This window comes from Coturnix japonica, chromosome 1, assembly GCF_054131305.1.
Source record: "Coturnix japonica strain WE chromosome 1, WE-NBRP24, whole genome shotgun sequence".
In the NCBI taxonomy this organism is placed as follows: domain Eukaryota; kingdom Metazoa; phylum Chordata; class Aves; order Galliformes; family Phasianidae; genus Coturnix; species Coturnix japonica.
Genome location: NC_140663.1, coordinates 177,872,614 through 177,892,857, shown reverse-complemented (window position 1 = coordinate 177,892,857; position 20,244 = coordinate 177,872,614). Strand labels below are relative to the sequence as shown.

The 20,244-nt window shown below is 43.3% G+C and overlaps 1 protein-coding gene across 2 annotated transcripts in view; it reads left to right on the top strand.

Moving 5' to 3' along the window:
- Positions 1-20,244, top strand: part of PPME1 (protein phosphatase methylesterase 1) — a 28,037-nt gene that overhangs the window by 2,434 nt on the left and 5,359 nt on the right. Inside the window, exons 1-11 of one of the 2 annotated variants that reach the window (XM_085536626.1) lie at positions 3,143-3,263; positions 9,737-9,831; positions 11,504-11,595; positions 14,078-14,135; positions 14,710-14,761; positions 16,468-16,622; positions 17,127-17,217; positions 17,674-17,739; positions 18,425-18,557; positions 19,209-19,338; positions 19,710-19,754. In XM_085536626.1, the coding sequence (XP_085392752.1) occupies positions 9,792-9,831; positions 11,504-11,595; positions 14,078-14,135; positions 14,710-14,761; positions 16,468-16,622; positions 17,127-17,217; positions 17,674-17,739; positions 18,425-18,557; positions 19,209-19,338; positions 19,710-19,754 (862 nt within the window). In that variant the 5' untranslated portion in view covers positions 3,143-3,263; positions 9,737-9,791. Of the gene's footprint in view, positions 1-3,142; positions 3,264-9,736; positions 9,832-11,503; positions 11,596-14,077; positions 14,136-14,709; positions 14,762-16,467; positions 16,623-17,126; positions 17,218-17,673; positions 17,740-18,424; positions 18,558-19,208; positions 19,339-19,709; positions 19,755-20,244 lie in introns of those variants that run through there. The other variant, XM_085536625.1, reaches the window with a different exon arrangement.

Below are 20,244 nucleotides of genomic sequence, written 5' to 3'. Positions count from 1 at the left end.
GGGGATGGGGGGAGCTTTGAGGTCCCTTCCAACCCAAACTATTTTATATGTCTGTGATTCAGTCAGAATTGGTGTCTTGGGACATGCCCCTTGGTGGCACTCTTCTTTCAGTCCTCTAGTTTGAAGGGTGAGTCTATGTGTTGTGGTATATGTATATTGTGGTGGGACATCAAAGTTAGTGAAATCGTGGCTCAGGGGGAGAAGTGCTTCAAAATGTTGTTTGAATGTTATTGATCTCAGGTTATATGAAGCTATAACATAGGTGAACTGTGCCAAGAGAGTAAGGCTGTGCTTCCAGTGATGGCAGCATTTCATCTGGAACAGGCCAGTACAACACAGGATAAAGGGATGTCATATCTCTCAAACAGGAGTGAGAACGTCTTTTGGAAGCGTGAGAGAAGATGGGCTGGAATCAAGCTGTGTGGATGGGAGCTGACAAGGACTGGCTGGACCAGAACAGCTTTGACAAAAGCTTTGTGCTTTAGCGAGGAGTCAGAGGGAGAAAGTGGATTGCAAATAGGAAAGCATTGAAGAATAACAGTAGCTTCATCTCCAAAGGTGTGAGGGAGAAGCAAGTGCCTGGTTATGGGAGAAGGAATGCAGGGTGCTTTGTAGAGTGAAGGAAGCTGGTTTTAGTGGAGGCCATGGGCTCAGGCTGCTGTCTGTCAGCCCCATGCAAAAGGGAGGAGAGCATAGATTTGAGTGGAATAACAGAAACAGGAGCAGTCTGTTAAACCTGGAGAAAATGCTTTGTAAGTGTGGTCTGATTTTCCATACAGAGATCTGGGCTGTGACAGGACCACGGGCTGACCCTTGGAGGGATGCTGCCCTCTGTGTGAGAGCTTGTGAGGGCCAGATGTGTGTTGTGCAGCTCCCGATGGCACCGAGTGCTCCATTTGGAGGTTAAATATATCCTACAATTCCTACAGGAGATCTCCTTTGCCTTGATGCATGAAATCAGATAACTGAGAGAAAGAACGAAAACGACAGCTGTAAAAAGACTGAGATAAAATGTTTGTCTGTTTATGGATGTGAAAGGCATCTAAATGACAGGTAGTTCTCTCCTTTAAAGCATAAAGTGCTTCTTTTATATTATAGCCTTCCTGTATGTTTGAATGGATACAGTGCAATTGATTTAGTTAGAATTAGGGATTCATGAGAAGGAAACAGTCCTGAATGTTGTGTTGTAAAACATGAGTTCACTCAGTTCTGTAGTGAGAGTCATGGGATTACACAGGAGCAGGCAGAAGGTTGTATGTGGTACATGTAAGGCTAGATTTAATACTATTTAATTATGCCATTTCAAATGGGACTAACCAAGTTTGGATGTATTTTAAAGCAGTTTTGTGTCAGCAAGCTAAGTCCATAAATCAGTGTTCGCATGATGGCACTGTAAACAAATGCCCTGTTTAATTAAGTCTTCATAGCTCAGTAATAAACATAAAGACCTCTAATGTTGGTATTATTCAAGTCAGTGTTGCTGCTGGACGTCCACTCTCATGATCATTTTTATTAGGAAAATAATAAAATTAAAGGCTTTTAAGGTCCAGGCTTAATGAGGTGCAGATCCAGCACCTGTGATACTTCTTGCTTCGCTTTTTCTTGACGGATAAACGGATACGTTTCAATTCAGCACCTGCAAAGTTGATTTTAATTGATTTGATGATGGATATCTGGGGTGTATCTCTACAGTTGGGTAATGCTTATGTTGGCAGAGTGCTTCTTGGTCACAGTGCTGTAATCCATGTAATGCTTCCTATCCTTTCAATCTTTGTAAGGTTTAATGTCAGACAGGGAAGCGACCATGAAGGGATGTTGGTTATCTGTGGTTTTATAACCACAAAATCCTTCAGGAATTGCTGATATCAAGTCTGCTGTTGTGGGTGGGGGATCAAAACATCACATATCCTTCCCTTTGGTAGCAGCTGGGAGCAGTTCATAGTCACACTGTGGTCACATAGCTCTGGTTGCTCTGTGGACTCAGTGCTTTGTCTCCTGCCACCTTTTCTTCTCCCCTCCTGTTGATCTCATCCTATGTTATGGTTGGTTTTGGACAGCAATGCCCACAGCTGGAAATGGGATTTCATTGGATGCTTTCACACACCTGTGGACTGGAAGGATTATTTCATGTAGGAATGAAGCTACCATCCACAAACACACATCTCAGTAGATGTTTTCTTTGTTTTTAATGACTCTTCTCAGATTGTTTTCATAGAATCACCATGGAATGGCCTGGGCTGAAAAGGACCACGATGATCATGTAGTTCCAACCCCCTGCTGTGTGCATGGTCACCAACCAGCAGCCCAGGCTGCCCAAAGCCACATCCAGCCTGGCCTTGAATGCCTGCAGGGATGGGGCATCCACAGCCTCCTTGGGCAACCTGTTCCAGTGCGTCACCACCCTCTGCGTGAAAATCTTCCTCCTAAGATCCAGCCTAAACCTCCCCTGTCTCACTTATTCTCATAGAGACACCCTGAGGGTGGGTTATACATGACTCCATCCTGAATATTGTTCAGGCTCCAAGTCTCATTTGGGGCAGCTTTGGACGTGGTGGGTTGTTCCTCACCCTTAAACACCAGTGATGCTCTCTGGAGCCTTCCCGTGCCATCAGCCCAACCTCGCCATCTCCCACATCCAACTTCCATCCCTGTCAAGAAACCATTCCATTTCCAAAGGGCTCCAAGCCATTCAGAGATCCCCTCTATGGATCTTTGCAAACCAGCTGCTGGTTATCACCCTCTGGGTGATAAGATTAGGTTTAGCTACCAAAGGAGGATGTGATCAGCTATACTTGAACAAGTTTGTGACTTCCACCACTGGCAAATATAGAAGGCTCTACTGAAGTGATCCCTTAAAAATCGAACTCTTATGGGGAGCAAAAGTAATTAAAATTAGAGAAAGATTTGTTTGCTCTGCTATCATCTTTTATTTATAAATCTATTTTGTTTCTGGGCACCGATGAATTTCTTATCTTGGAAGCAGGGCCATTAATTAGAACGTGTTTAAACTCAATCTCCAGCAGCAGTGGCAAGCTGGTTGTTCTGCAGATAAATGCTTTGCTTGTGCACCATTCCTCTCATTGGAATGTTGGGTACACTTTATATTTTATATGAATTCTGTCTTTTTCATCAGCCAGGCAGGCCGCGCTATCATTACTGCATGGGGTGTCTGAAAGCGGAGGGTGCAGTGAGACTGCAAGCAGGAAAAAACAGCTGAATGCAGCACTGAGATATCTCAGACATCGGCCATCCTTGGTGTAAAGGCAAGTTGCAAGGGTAGGATGCTTCCTTTTCAAAGCACTGTTTTCAGATATCAGCTTGGTAAGGAAGTCTTTGCCAAAAGCACAGATGCCCCATCCCTGCAGGCATTCAAGGCCAGGCTGGATGTGGCTCTGGGCAGCCTGGGCTGCTGGTTGGTGACCCTGCACATAACAGGGGGTTGGAACTGGATGAGCACTGTGGGCCTTTGCAACCCAGGCCATTCTATGTTTCCATGAATGTTTTGTTTGTAATAAGATATCACCCATTACTGCATCCAAATAGGTGAGAACAGACTTGTATCTTCTTATCATATTCCAGTCTGATCTCTTCCTTGTGTTTCTTTACTGGGAAGTCTCATTCGGGAAGTTCAGGAGGCCAAAAGTGGCTGTGCTGTGCCTCTGGGAATGCCCCATGGGGCTGAGCTCAGCTCTGCTCTATGCATCTCAGCTATTCATGCATCTGTAGGCTCCTCCACACCTCTGGCAGTATATCAGCAAAGCAATGCACGGGGAAATGCAAATAAGCACAGTGAAGCAGCAAGGATATCGAATCCTTGATTAGCATAGGACACTGATATAGACACTGAAGCAAGAACACAGGGCTGCATGGTTCAAATGACTGCTGCAATGTAGTTTTGTTGGGCTCTTGTGGTAGTACAAGGTGTGTGCTGGGATTCTGTAGGATTTCACAGCACGTTGCATTGATTTCCATTTGAGTTGGAAGGGACCTCAAGGATCATGAAGCTCCAACCCTCCACCACACACAGGACCACCAACCTCCACATTGATACCAGCCCAGGCTGCCCAGGGCCCCATCCAAGCTGGCCTTGAACACCTCCAGGGATGGACGGGGCATCCACAGCCTCTCTGGGCACGTGTTCCAGCACCTCACCACTCTCACAGTAAAGAACTTCCCCCTGATATCCAACCTAAATCTTTCTGCCTTCAACTCCAAACCATTTCCCCTTGTCCTGTTGTTATCTGCCCTTTCAAAGAGTTGACTTTGAGAGTTGTTGGAGGCTTTTTGCCTCTACGTTACGTGCTATTCTTGCCAATTTAATTAGCTTATTTAAAATACATCTCGTCAGCCGTGGCAATTCTTAAATAGATTATATTTGATTTCCTTTGGTCAGGTTTTAAGAACAATGCAAGGATTATACATCATGATCTGTGCATGTGATGTTCTGTAACTGCTTTCGTAGTTGTAAATGACCTCTAAGGAAAAGGAATCTCTAAAGATAGTTCTCCCTGCTTGATACGAGTATGTATATATTTATTATTATTCCCAATTGAAATGGGTGAGAAATTTGGTGAGATATTTGGGCTCCAGTTGCTCTGGGATGGTTTGCTTTTCAGATCCATTTTCTGTATGCAGTGAACAAACAGCACAATAGGATGAAACGAGCTGTAGAGAGAGCCCAGAAGTTCTTTTGTAACTCCAGCTTCACGCAGCAGCTGGCTTTGACTTTCAGACTTCATTGTGATGGATCCGTTTCTGTTTTGGTTTGCTGGATACTTCAAAAAGCAGTAATTAATTCCATCAGCTTAAATATTTGGTCGACCAAACACTGCTGCAACATCAAGGGGGCAAAATCACAGCTGCTCTTTACTTGGGCTTGCTTCTGGATTTGTTTGCATTGATGCACCACTAGAAAAGCAGCTCTAAATAATGGATGGAAGGTATTAATTCCAAGAAACAACAAACTCACAATCAGTTTCTCGTAGCTCTGTGCTGCTTTGTGTACTTCAGACACACTCACCAGCTGTCTCGTGGGAAAGCAATGCTTTTATTCTTGCCCTCTGTAGGGTTCAGTAGTAAATTGGAGGTCCCTCATGTTTTCCATCGGTGTGGATTGGAGGCAAGAACTTTGTTTAGATTGCAATCTGCACGTGGTTACATCAAAGATGACTGTAGTTCTCAACTCCCAGGTTGCCCTTCCTTGCTAAAAACGTGGGAGTTTTGGTATGTATTGTTTCCAGATATGTCATATACCTGACACACAACTTCCTAGGAGCTTTTAACTCCTATTAAACTGAATTTGAAGTGGCTGCTAATAATGCCAAATCAAGCAATATGACAAGAAGTGGAGTGGCAAGGTTCCAGTTTGGCTCTGATTTCATGGCTTGCTCTTACAACCTGTGAGTTATCCTTCATGGGACTGTCTTTGTGTCAGCACCTGACTGCCTTCTGCATGAACATTTTAGCTGGAGGTGGTCAATAGACCTTACAGAAGCTTAGCAATAGACCTTCCGCTTGCCTTCAGCTTCCACAGACAGTGCTGGAGATAACAAGTCTCTCGTTTCTGCCCTTGTTTTCTCTGTTTTGTTTTTATATCTCGCTCAGGTTTTACCCAGACAAATCAGAAGGAGCAGTGATGCAGTGGCACAGGCTGCCCAGGGATGCAGCCATCACTGGAAGCATACAAGAACAGTGGGGATGTGGCACTGAAGATGTGGTCAGTGGGGCATGGTGGGGTGGGTTGGGGATCTCAGAGGTCTTTTCCAACCTTAGTGATTTTATGATCCTACATACAGCAACTATACTGGTGCTCCTGGTAACTGGAGGGCCTGTTAGTTCCAAGAGGAGATGTATCAGGTCAGCCTAAAAAGCCTGAGAATGATATCAGTGTTTCCAGATTATCTGATCTCAGTGAGATGGGGAACAAATATGCTAAAGAGTAATTGAAATGATTTACCTTCTTTCTCCAGTCCTCTGATATGCATCACTCCTGACATTGCATTTAACCAGATTAGGCTTTCACTGTAGGCCCTGTTTTCCAATCTTAGTTGTGTATTTCTTGGAATCCTCTTCAATTATATCCTTAATGATTGGTTCCAGCCGTAGGTATGTTATTCCAACTAACACCTTCTCCTTTCACAATGAAGGGAGAGGGAGTTATTTACCAGATGTATGAGTTATATTGGAATGAGCATAGCCAGTTGGATGATGATATCTGCCCATCACGTGGAATTGTTGAGGACAGTCCAACATTAAACCAGGAATAATGTGCTGTAGAGAAGTCAGACTGCACTGAAGTGTGGGATCTTTAAAGGGTGGTGAAACTTGCTGTCATTAACTGCACATCCCAGCTATAGAAAAGCAGATGGGAAATTATCCAGGCTGTGGGATGTTTGCTCCATCTCCAGCAAGAACCAGAAATGAGCGTGATAGGGGCTGGGGTGGCTTCCAGGCAAGGGGAAAATGAATAAAGCAAGACTCTGAGCTGGATAAGCATGTGTCCAAACAGGGGAAATGTAACAAGGGTTTGTGCAGTCATTAATATTGTAAAGAACAGGCAAAGACACTGTGACAGTGTGGGCTTAAAAGCAAAAGAAGCACTGCTTTTAGCTGCAAGCCTAATTAACTTGCGGCGCTGTTGTCGCAGGTGCTGTGGAAGTAGATCTGGCTGGAAGTGATTGGAATTTTATGTGACAAACTAATGGGATCTGTCCTCCATTAGTGCAGCATGGTGCTGAGGATGCGGCCTCTGGAGATCCCATCAGTGAGAATTTGGAGGCATGTCATACCCTGCTCCCTCCTTAACCCTTTCCAGAGCACTCTTGGTTCCACGTTATGATACGGATGGAGCTTTACTTTCTCTCATCATACCAATTCTTGTGGTCCTATAGATGATAAACCATGGAAATCAGGTACCTTAGAATCACTGAATCATTAAGGTTGGAAAAGAACTCCAAGATCCTCAAGGCCTCCCCCACTGTGCCCACTGACCACGTCCCCCAGTGCCACAGCTCCATGGTCCCTGAGCACCTCTTGGGACAGTGACTCCCCCACCTCCCTGGGCATCTGTACCAGTGTATTATCACTGCTGGGAGAAGAATCTTTGTCTAATATCTAACCTTGAAGCTGTTATCAATCATCTGAGTTGACTGCATTTCACGCCAAGTCTTTGCTTATGAAGTTTATCATTAGTTATTGTTTTGGAAGGAGATTAAACTGAGGCAGTAGAAGAGATTTTCTGACTTTACATATATATGTGTGTGACATCTTTTATTTAATCGAAGTCTGACAAGAACAATAGCAAAGTCTGGAAACCCACAGAAGTGAATTTGGAATATTCAGGGGGTGGTTGTTTGATGTTTCTTATTCTCGTAATATCATGGGAAATAGGAGTTTTATTTCTCTAAAACTGAAAAAGCTGCTTTGTGTGTTCATTTCCCTCTCTTTAGGAAGCCAAGAATTCAGGGGAAGCTTCCTTCAATAGAAGAGATTTTATTCTGTGAAGTTCTTTCACCCCCACGCCCATGCTTGATTTCCATATTGTGTGCTGATTGCCACCCCCAGAAGAGGTTCAATGCAAAAAGGCTGTTAAAATGCTGCACTGTTACTCATCCTGTGTACTGGGCTTGAATCTAGCTTGATTATGTCATTGCCAAAATTAAGCACTACTCTTTTTTAGCCTTAGCAAATGGATCCGTTCACTCAGCTGAGGAAACAGATTTCGCATCAACTGAGTCATTGGGAAAGCTCTTATTGCAAAGCCTTTCTTTAGTAATGGCAGTGCAAGGAAATGGCACAGCTGCACCTTTTGATGGAAGCAAAGAAGAAATTGGCTTGTCAGCTGGACACCTTTGAGAGTCTTGGGTTGCGTAATGTCCACAGCACACATCTTCTATGTTCACCCAATAATTTAGGTGAATTGCACCCCCAAGATGCTGGGTGCAGCCTGAAATTAGTGCTGCTAATTTGAGGCATCGTTTGTTGCTGTGTTTTGTTATGTAATTGTCGACAAAGCGTGGCAGAAATTAGTGTTGCTATAAAGAGAGGTTGGATCTCTGCGTGTGAGGGATAAAGATTGTGATTGGTGTGTTGGAAATGCGTTATTGGGAGACCCAGGTTTTGTTGTAGTAGCCCTGGTCCCCAGATCTCACTATTGCAATTCATAGTCAGAGGTTATAGACATTGTTATAGATCATTAAGATTGGAAAAGACCTCTAAGATCACAATCCAACATGAATTATAGCAATTATATAGTATTGGACTTGGTGATCTTTATGGGTCCCTCCAACTTGGGTTATTTTGTGATTAACCTGTGAACACATGTCAACTGAAGCCTGGAAGCCTGTTCTTCCATGGAAGTCTTATGAGTATCTGATATGCAGTCTTGTCATTGTGGTCCTTAACTTAAAATACAAGCTTTTCTCAGCTTGGAGAAGAGAAGGCTTCAGGGAGACCTCATTGTGACCTCCCAGTACTTGAAGGAGCATATAAACAGGAGGGGGAATGGCTGTTGGTGAGGGTGGGCAGTGATAGGAGAAGGGAGAATGGTTTTCAAGTGAGACAGGGGAGGTTTAGGTTGGATCTTAGGAGGAAGGTTTTCATGCAGAGGGTGGTGATGCACTGGAGCAGGTTGCCCAAGGAGGCTGTGGATGCCCCATCCCTGCAGGCATTCAAGGCCAGGCTGGATGTGGCTCTGGGTAGCCTGGGCTGCTGGTTGGTGACCCTGCACACAGCAGGGGGTTGGAGCTGGATGAGCACTGTAGTCATTTGCAACCCAGGCCATTCTATCATTCTATGGGTTTTACAGATCCTGCATTTTTAGGACGGTTTGACTTGGAACGATATTTCTTCCATAATTAGAGGGGTTTTGTAGGAAAGTTGTCATCTCCCAACAAATACTAATTTGGCTTTTAATAAGATGCTTAATTCATGTATCCCGTGCTAGATTGGTAGCATCCTGTAGCATACAGCTGACACTTTACTTTGCAAAGCTGTGATGTCAAGGTGACTTCTGAGAAGGACGTTCTTTGCTTTTTTAATTATGATTCACAGACTGAGTCATATTTTGGATGACTTCCTGCATTCCCAGTCACGTCGGCACCATATTACTCCCATTAGGACTAGGGAATCATAGAATCACAGAAAGGCCTTTGATTGCAGAGGCCCACGATGCTCATCCAGCTCCAACCCCCTGCTGTGTGCAGGGTCACCAACCAGCAGCCCAGGCTGCCCAGAGCCACATCCAGCCTGTCCTTGAATGCCTGCAGGGATGGGGCATCCACAGCCTCCTTGGGCAACCAGGACCATTTCATACGGTCATAGTGTTGCTGACTTTTGGAGGGGCTGGTCTGTAGTTGCTGCATATTGAGAGTTTGTGCTGTGATGGGATCTTTAAATATTTGCTCTGCTCCTTCCCTGCTTTTCCCTTGATGTGGGTCTGTATAGTCTTAATTGCCATTGCTTGGTCTTCCTTGGTATTGCTTTGTGATGAAGTATTCTCATTCTGCCTCCATTAGTCTTCATGTTGGTTCTTCTGATCTCTTCAATAGGATCCATGACCAAAGAAGACATTTTGCCTCCGACTCCAAAATCCCTTATTTTGGAAGGGAATTTCACTTGCGTATCACTGGCTTCTGATCCTAAATTATTGTGTAACACTGGTCTATTCAATATATGCCAATTGCAACGAAAGACTAATTATAACACCTCTTAACTATGGAGATTTTTTTTCTTTCAGCCCTGGAAGAAAGCGTGACTTCACCCCAGTGCTTTGGAGCCAGTACTTTGAATCTATGGAGGACGTGGTGGTGGAAAATGAAACTGGCAAGGATATATCCTTTTATTCAGATTAAGACTTCTCTGTTTGTAGTGACTGGGGCAGCATCACGTATCTGTTGAGTTTAATGGGGTTCTATTCAGCTTTTCACGTATTTCTTCTCATCTCATCTTCCTTTTTTCCCCCCCTCTTTGTATGGATCAGCTATCAAAGCTTTCCAAGACACATAGCAAGGCTTGTTCATGGGATTGGTTCTTTTGCAGTAGTAATCAACAATTTCAGTAAGTACTTCCAACTGCTCAATAAGGTATTTTGCAGGTGAAGAACTCTTAGGTCATGTAGCTGAAAACATATCAGGATTGATGTTTATTGATTTGTATTAAGTTTTATTAAGACAGTTAAGTGGAAGTTGTTAAACTGTACATTCAGATCCAGTGTCAGCAGTACAATATATGAGCCTCAACTCTAACAGAAAGTTAATTCCTATGGATTTCCAAAGACCCTTCTACAAGTCAACCTGTAGGTTCTGTTCCTTTATGTGCATACAAAGATACATGCATGTGTGTTGCTATTTGTTGTACCCCAGTTTGATATGCAGACAGGGAAACTTCTCCCTGCTGGCAGCACCACATCTGTATGGACGAGGGAGAGATGTCCAGCAATGTCCAACTAGTTTTTGGTAATTGCTCTCCAAGATTCCTGCTCCTTTTCCAAATGTTCGTAGTGCTTTTATATTTCTGTTCAAGTTGACTCCTTTTTACAAACCTTCCTGTTATGGACTAATCCAGCCTATGGCTGTAATCCTCATTGATGTGCTCAATTTGAATCATAGGATCCTTAGAGTTGGAAGGGACCTCTGAAGGCCATTGAGTCCAATTCCCCTGCAGTGCACAGGGACACCACAGGTAGATTTGGTTACCCAGGGCCTGATCCAGCCTCGCCTTTAAAGTCTGACAGGAGTGGCACAAGAGGTACTTCCAGGTCTTCTTTTTGCAAAACTGAAGATTGTTTTATCTGTGTTTAAGTGATACAAACCATGTAGTTTAAGTAGTTGTATAACGTCTAAGTGTGCACATCTTACTTTGGTATATCCATTAAGAAAACCAGATTTCCAGACTATTTCGACCCCATTAACACTTCAATTCCTTCTCCGTTGCGTAGCATATGATGCTTTAAAATGTGGATTCTTCTTGTTGTTTTACTCACCTAGTCATTATTTCATGTTCTCATTAAGTCTGCCTATTCAGTTCCAGCTGTGAATGCTTTGTGACGTGCATCATGTCTGCATTCCTTGTGAAGCATTATGGAATTACCCAGGTTGGAAAAGACCTTGAAGATCATCAAGTCCCCTGATGCTTTATAAGTAGTGCAAGAGGGTAATGGACCTGTTTGGTTAGGTGGTGTATATGGGCATCTTCAGTTCAAGCAAATCTCAGTTATTTAGGGTTTATTATGTTACCTGTGATCTTTAACAGAAGCTTGTGCTTCCTTTTGGTAGATTGTGAAGAAAGGGATTAGGCATGAGGTGTGTAGGTATGTACAGAGGAGGGGGAAATCCTGCACAGTAGGAAAAGAACTCTGAAATTTCAAAGAAGCTCAGTTTAGTCCTGGTTATCCTTGCACAAACCCATCGCACAGAGGCAGAAATGAAGCCTGGAGAGCTCAAGCATAGAAATAAAACACTGTGATCTAAAATGTAACCATGGAATGTCCTTAACTGTTCATACACTTTTCGAATTTACAAAAGCGGATTGGAGGGACCTGTCCTACTGCTGTTACATGGTGGAGGCCATTCTGCTCTTTCCTGGGCTGTATTTACTGTAAGTAAACTGTTGATTTATAGAGATACGTCTATATGCAGGTTTAGGCCTCTAAGCATGGAGGGCTGCTGACCATTCAATTGTGTTAAAAGTAGGGAAAATTAATACAGAAACCATTACCTTATGATCTGCTGGCATGCACCTTACTCAAGCCATCTAAGAGTATATATTAGACAGGCAAAATGTATGCAAAGGTGTATCATTTAGGCCACTAATTAGCAGCAGCATCCCAAACTTCCACATAACTTGCATGTTTTAATGAAGCACTCAGGCAAATCTCACCGTATTCTACCCATGGGGGTTATTTATTGATTGATTTTGGAAGGCTGCTTTGCAATTCTCAACACTTGGATCTCATCAGAACGCTCTTATTTTACACGGTTGAGGTTCTGTTCAAGGAGTCTCATTTGCTGCTCCCTGAAACGTGGATGGAGGTCGGATCAAGAGGAGCGAGGACATGGACTGACTGAACCAAAGTTCTATCTCCAAACCTGTTCCTTTGTATAACAAAGCAAAGCAAAACAGCAAAACCAGAGCTAAGGAATAAGATTTACAGCATTGCAGGTTAAGAAAAATCTCTTAGTTAGACACCTAACTTAGTTCATTTATCATAGAATCATAGAGTTACTCAGGTTGGAGAAGACCTCAAAGATCATAAAGTCCTAACCATAGTATCCTAACTCTTGCAACCCTCTTCTAAATCATATCTCTGAGCAGCAGGAGCTGACCCAGGTGCTCGTACAGATGTGTGTCTTCAGAAACTGCTGAACTTTGTCTTAAACATCTTTCTTACTAAATCCTGTCCTTACCTGCTTATAGATCATCCGTTGCCAAGGTGGTCAAGTAATTGTTATTGGTTATAGTTTCCAAGAGCCTTAAACAGTTGGATTGAAGGCCATTGCTTTTAACCAGAGTCAGAAGTATGAAGCCACACTTCTCTGTGTTGAATGTCTTCCTACAAGATGCCACCACCCTCTCTAGAATTCTTATTTTCAGTAGCAAACCATTTTCACACTTAAAAACTCTCAAACTTGTTGGATTTAGTGGAATGAGTGCCATTATAACGCTGTGCTTTTTGGGCTTTTGGTGTTACTGTTGGCAGCTGATGAAGGTAAGATAGATTACCCTGGGTGAAAAGCATAAACCTGACAGTGCTTTTGGGGAGGGAAGTGAGCACAATAATTAGCTCTGCCTTCATGCAGCTGGCATTACATTATTTCCTGGGGGTGTTCTGAAGATAATGTCCGTCCTAAGCAATTAAGTAAAATGAACCGGGTATTAAACTTCATGCTTAAAGTACCAAACAAACTTAAATACATACACACACAGACACATACATATATATATAAAATTCACACCCAAAAGAATAACCAAACATGAAAACCCCAAACTGGGAGGTGCTGAATATAAATAGAACCTATAAATAGAAGAATAGCCTGCAGAGCCAGGGTGCTGCTTTCTTTTCCTTATTGGCCTGGCATGATGTGCTTGTACTTCTCTTGCCCAAAATATTTCTGTTTGGATACAGCTCAGGGTGCTGGACAGCTTCCCATTCTGTGGTGTCATGTTGGTTGTGAACCTCTTCCCTCGCTCTCTGATGACAATGGTTTGATCTTTAGCAGAAGGCAGCTCATCTGCTGAGTTAAGTCATTGCTTCGGAGCATAAGCAGTTTGCAAATGGAGGTTTTGAGGTGACTTTTGAGGTCTGAAATATGAACTTGTGGCTGTTTGAATCACAACTACTGCACTCGTCAAGAGCTGAACAACCAGATTGGAGGACTGGTTGCCTTTCAGATCTGCCCCTTATGTAGGTGGTTGTATTAACAGTCCCTCAGTAAATTCTCCCACTCCTACAGGGCTGATATTTCAATAATCAATGATTCTTTAACACAAGAAGTCTTCCTTCCAATAAAGAAAGCTGCTTAATCACTGCAATGCCTGAAATAACTTATGCAAATTGAGCTGTCAGTAACAAATAAGAGTCATCATTGCCTTGCTTTAAAAAGATTCCTCTCTTGTCCCCCTCCAACATCTTTAGACTAATCAATTTTGTACATTCCAGCATTGCTGTAATATTCCATTCTATGAGATCCAAGTGAATAAGCACAGCAAGGCAGCTGCTTCATCTTCATGGCTTCCATATAGCTGGGGCTAATTTTGGAGCCCGTGTGGCTTGGGAGAGGGGAGCATTGCTTCAGCATCTGATCTGCTGCTACAGAGCTTGAGTTGGCTTTCCTAGGAAACACAAGATATCTTAAAGCATAATAAAATAAATGTTCTTCTCAGGGATGATGTGAATAATAGGAAGGATGGAGCTCTGGTTCATTGGGGGTAGCTCGTATGGGACTCAACCTGCAGGTTCAGCTGTTGGTAGTGGAGGTTCTGTCCCACCACGCTGGTCTTTGCTGCTGCTTAATGATGCTAATCCTTTTGCAGATGAGCTGTGGCACTTTGCAAATCACGTTGTCCTTTTTCCTTGCAGTCTGCCATCATCAGCAGGATTCAATGCAGGATTGTGGCTTTAGATCTCCGAGGCCATGGTAAGTGCAGTAAATACAGGACTTTAAATGTCACATAAGCACGTTGCTTGCTGTCTTGCCTTTTAAAGGAGATGTAATGAATCCTTCCCAAAATGAGTGAGAAATTATCCTGAAAGCATCCTTATTTTCTTTTATTCAGTGGCAGGGATGGGGTGAGTGGTGTAACCCCATGTATGAGCACCCTGAGCTCCCTGTGCCATTGTGCAAGGTGATGGTGGGCTTGCTCCTTCCTACATGTTGGCCTCTATATAAAGGCCTCTATAAAGGGCAGTTACCCCCTCCTCTATATTTTCCTAACCTAAAGGAGGTCTTTACCATTAGAAATAAAGCGTGTTGTTCAGTTGTAAGGCACATTGTTAATATGGAAACACTCCTCATGACTGTTCCTTCCCCTAAGCCATAATGTGATAAAGTACCAAGAGTTTCTGTTAATTCTGGGTTCCTTAATTATTCATGTTAACTGAAATGGAGTCTTTCTTAACTGTTCCAGAAAGCTTTGTTCATTGCTGCTCTACGTCCTGAGAGGTCTGAAGGTTTTCAGCTTACAGGAATTTAACTTGTTTTGTTCTTTCAGGAGAAACTAAAGTTAGGAATCCTGAAGATTTGTCTGCGGAGACGATGTCAAAGTAAGGAAGCTTATGTGCTCCCCTCAGCACTTCACTTTCCACGTATCTATTTTCTTGATTGAACGATAAACTTTAGAGGACACAAAACCTTCCTTCAAGGGAACTGGAAGATACTTTCATTTCACGTAGCTGGAAAGGTTCTTTAGAATTATACCTCTGTTAGCTGAGTCATATTTCACAGTGGACTCATTCTTTAGGTCTCCCCTTAGTTTCAAAGCCACGTTACAGATCAGCAGCTTCACTGCAGTGTGAGCACTTTAAACCTGCAGTGCTCATTAACACTGGAGATATCGTAATAGAAGGGAAAAGGCATTCCTCAGGCAGGGCTGATCTGGGTATCTTAGCTTGAAATGACCAGTTTGGTGGTGGTTCTTCTGCTTTGGAGCAGTCAGAGAGTATCTGCCTTGGAGGCTGTGGATGCCCCATCCCTGCAGGCATTCAAGGCCAGGCTGGATGTGGCTCTGGGCAGCCTGGGCTGCTGGTTGTTAACCCTGCACACAGCAGGGGTTGGAGCTGGATGAGCACTGTGGGCCTTTGCAACCCAGGCCATTCTATCATTCTATGATTGGACTGGTGATGTCCCCCCAGCATGGGTCACTTGATCAGGTTGCTTTTGCAGACTGTCCTGACCTGCTTTGGGATGCAAATCCTCTTCTTCACAAGCTGCAGAAAAGCAAGCAGCTCCTACTAAGCGCTTCTTGTTATGTCTACATTGAGTACAAAGAGTCTCTTTCCTATCACTACAATTAAACCAGGAAGGACTTTGTAACCTTCCTATGAACAAATCTACTGGATTTGTTGTGGGGAGGCCATGTGTGAAATGCAGTCTGACTTCCATTGTGTGCCTTATTGCTGCTGCTTACAGCTTGTCAGATCCCGGTACATCATTGTCCTGGAGGTGCTGTATGAAATAATTGGGATTTTTTAGATTTGCATCACCATGGAGGGAAACAAGTTGCCTTTTCTTTCTAAACCTCTCTGTCCTCTTAGCAGTGAGCTCAAAGTTTATTCCTTGTTAGTCTTTAAATGGGAGCTTTACATTGTGGCTTTAATCTTTGATTAAATCCTCTGGTCATGTTCTCTTTGACAGAGCAAAGTACTCAGCCTTTCTTTTGGCTGATGGTTTACTATGTGCAAGCTTACTCAGGTGTTCCTTCTACCTTAAAGTACAGCAGTGACAGCTTCAGCTTAAAGCAGGTGCCCTGTAGAAGAGAAGAGGAAATCTCTTCTTGCCTTGTACTGTCTGTGCTCCAGTGAGAGGTTGAACCTTTGCTTGTTGTTTATCTTTGCCCCCATCCATAGTTCTTGGCTATTTTTCTCTATTTACTTGCAAAAGATTTCTCCTTTTAGAGCTGTGAATTTTTTTAGCCCACGCTTCCATGCAAAAGAATGCAATGCTTTTCTCACCTTCTATTTAAAACTCCTACCAACTGATGTCAATCTAAAACATCCTCTTTGGGAATTAAAAAAAGTCAATTAATTAAGCCCTTTCTGTTTATAAAGAGGAAAATTGCATGCTTGTTCAGGAAAGCATCAGCTCAAATGATTTCCTGTGTTGGTGGTTAAATGGAGCTACACAGTGATGAGACAATAAACTTGTCCCAGTGGTATGTGGGTTAGATAAGAGAGGATTTGGATCTGTGTTTTTTCCTTCAGACATATGTCAAGGTAGAGATGCTGACCGTGCTTTCACCTTCTGTTGGCAGAGATGTTGGGAACGTGGTTGAAGCTCTGTATGGAGACCTTCCTCCCCCTATCATGCTGATTGGGCACAGCATGGGTGGTGCCATTGCAGTGCACACAGCAGTCGCAAACCTGGTGCCAAGTTTACTGGGCCTGTGCATGATAGATGTTGTGGAAGGTAAGCCTGTACGCTTGGATATGGTTCTTTCTTTCATGCTCACCTTTTTGTTCTTATCCCCTAAACTCCTGAGTAAACAAAGCTCAGCCAGTTCTTAAATATATGCCAGTTCCATCCTCTTAGCAGAAGTCATTGATGTGAAATGGTTGTTCTAGAGGGGAATCCTCCTTTCAGTTCTGCTGGGTGGGATCTGTGGTTGCTGTTGTGCTCAGAATTTGGCTGCAGCACTTCCTTGGGATCAAGGGAAGTATTTTTTTATGTATATAATGTGTGGTGGATGAGTGATTGCTGCTTTTTCTTACTGCCTAGATGTCTTACATGTGAACTTAATAATGTGGGAGTAGGTAGGACTGTAGGCTTTGGTGTGCTAAGCTGTATTTTGCTTAACTGCATTAAATCCAATCTGAACCCCAACTTCCCCTGAGGGTATTCCCTGGTAGCCAATTCTGTATAGACGAACATGATAATAATTACATTAGATGTCATAAAACTGTTTCTTTCTAGGTACGGCCATGGATGCACTGAACAGCATGCAGAACTTCTTAAGGAGTCGTCCCAAAACATTCAAGTCACTTGAGAATGCAATCGAGTGGAGGTAACGTGTGGGCTTATGTAATCACGTGGCTTTTTCAGCTTGAATCCTGAAGGAAGCAAACTTGGTGACGTTTGTCAGGTTCTTCCTTTTGCTCTCCTATCCCCAGCTATGCAATGCTGGTGGAATGGCTGACCACTCAAGTGGTTTAGTCAGCAATTGCTTGGCTGATTTGATGGGACAAGAGAGGATTAATTTCCTGGGAGTTGGCTTGGTGTTGGAGAAAGATCATCCAAGAGCTGCTCCAAAATCCCACAGCATTTCTCCTATGTGTCTTTTAGATTCATAGTTACAGTGGAAGCTGGTGATTCAGGTAAGTTGGCACGTGGTGTGACTCATTCTGAATGACTCCTGAGCACAGGTGGTTTGGGTACAATCATCTGGTTTTGCTTCTGTTCCTAGACCTGCTAACCACCAATTCATTTAGTAACTCTCTGCCTTTCTTCCTTTTTCTTCTAGTGTAAAAAGTGGACAAATAAGAAACCTGGAATCTGCCAGAGTTTCTATGGTCGGTCAAGTCAAACAGTAGGTTGTTTTGTGTTGTTTTAATTTCAAGTTCTTTTAATCTTCTGTTTTACAAATACCTTTACTGCAGAGCATAAATACTCCTGAACATGGAAGTTTCATGTGCTCTTTGTTTTGCCTTCCCTTTTGCCTTCTATTCTGTCCACTTTAAGGACATAAGTGATAGTCTGATGTCAGAAATGTTAGCTTAAATTGGGTTGGCTTTCTGGGCACAGTGCCTTTCATTTCCTTTTAGAAATGGTTCAGTTCTGCATTACAGGAGTGGTCTAAGGTGAGATGGGGGGGGGTCATTTTGATCTGCTTGTGCTACTCTAATCCTTAATGTATCTGAAACCTTTACAAAGGTCTCCATGTGCTTTGCTGAGAAGAGCTGTTGTTGCTTGTTTGATCACTGCTGCCTCTTAAGTAGCTGTTTGCATTGATGTTGGTGGCCCTGCCAGGCAGGGGGGTTGGAACTACATGATCCTTGAGGTCCCTTCCAACCCGGGTAATTCTGTGATTCTGTGAGGGTGCACATGCTGCAGAGGTCTCATGGCTGGTTCTGGCTGCAGCTTTCATCCTCAGCTGCTTCTAAGCTTGTGGGGAGAATTTTTCTTATCCAGTGGTTGGAAAATCGCTGACAGCTTTTAGGTCAGCGATGTTTTTGTTCTGGAAAGGGAATCAGTTTTTGGGTTTATTATCACAGGTGTGAAGGAGCTGCCAGTCCTGAAGGTCCTAAAGCCATCGTGGAGGGCATTATTGAAGAAGAGGAGGAGGAGGAAGAGGATGATGAAGGTGGAGTCTCTGTCAACAAAAGGAAGAAGGAAGATGACACTGAGGTAGGGAATTTCTTGCTGTGTTTCAGTGTATGTTTGCATGGCACTTCCCCAATCCACAGTTATCCAAGTGATATAAATGAGAGCAACTCCAGTGGAAGCTTTATACTGGGACTTTTGTTTTCCTTCTTGGCCTCATCTCGCTGATTCCATCATGGGTTGTCACTTGGTTGTTGGGTTTTCTTAGGTGCTCTGAATGCACGTGACCTGAAACGGGGCTTTTGTGAACGAGGGGTGCTCAGTACTGAGCCTTCGTGCTATTTTGGCTTATTTCAAAGCCCCGTCAGCATTCAGGAGGTTGTACAATCAATTGTAGAACATAAATTCCTCAAGGGAAATCATTGCAGCTGATATATCCCCTTGTTTTTCAGACAGTGCACAAACTGTTTGTGCCAGCAAAAAGCAGAAAATTCAATGCCCTGGAAAATGCAGTTGTTCTTCAATCTTATAGGTGCAGCTCCCACTGACTTTCTCACTCCTTATTTGTATACTTTGGTTGTGATTTGGATGGGAAACAAGGAGTAAAAACTGGCTGCTGAGAGTGTGCAATCCACCAGAGGGAGCCAGCCTTTTTACATATGCTTCCATATGGAGTTCATTTTACAGGAGCCGTTCCACTGATCACTAATGCAGAGCTCTCTTTCCTCCCTGCAGACAAAGAAGGAGCACTTATACACGTGGCGAATTGAGCTGGCGAAAACAGAGAAGTACTGGGACGGATGGTTCAGGGGCTTATCTAACCTCTTCCTAAGCTGTCCAACTCCAAAGCTTTTGCTTTTAGCTGGTACGTATCTGGCTTAAATTCAGCAGCAGCTCATTTCAGTGGTGTCCCAGTTGTGTTATAGAAAATAAGGTCAGCGTTTGGCTCAGGTCTTCCTCTCAGATTGCTGCACCCATTTCTTCCACTCTGACTGTTCTGTGTATGATGAATTATCCTAAACCAATCAGCTTTAACCACGTATATTTGGAATCAGGTCAGAGCCTCTACTATCAAGACAGCACATAATGATGGTGCAGCCGTGAAATGTTCTAGTGGTTATGTTTGGTTCACTCTCTTTTAATGCCAAAATTTCTCTTTCACGATGCCTTATAAAGCTCTGCTCAGTTTACATCCTTACTGTATTATCTCCAGTACCTCTGTTTATTTGATTGTAGGTGTTGACAGGCTGGATAAAGATCTAACAATTGGACAGATGCAAGGTAAATACTTGATATTGTTACTGTAATGCTCTTCTTGGCTGACAATGGGTACATGAACAATGATGTGGGGGGAACAGCCTGTTAGCAGGTACAGTGTATTTCAAAGCAAATGCACAGTGAAAATGTAATCTATCCAGAACTGTTGCCTATGTGTGGTTATAGGGAAGGTGGAGAAATTGAGAAGGAAGAGGTTAAATGAGAAGCAGTGATGAGGCTTCTCCATGGTTTTTGTTCAGTCTGGTGACTGATGTTTCAATCACTGGGGCTGCCATGTTCCTCTTATCAGGATGATGTTCTGCAAGGCTTTCTTTTTAATCTGTTATTTTCTCCCATTCTAATGACATTCCTAGATTAGAACACTAGAGACCATCCAGAACTGTCTGGTCTCCGGATGTTTCTGCATCTCCTTGAATGCATTTTTGTTTTCTTCTTGTCCTGGTTTCATGGATTTGCAGAGTAGGTCAGTACTGGAAAGCAGCGCAGGGCAGCA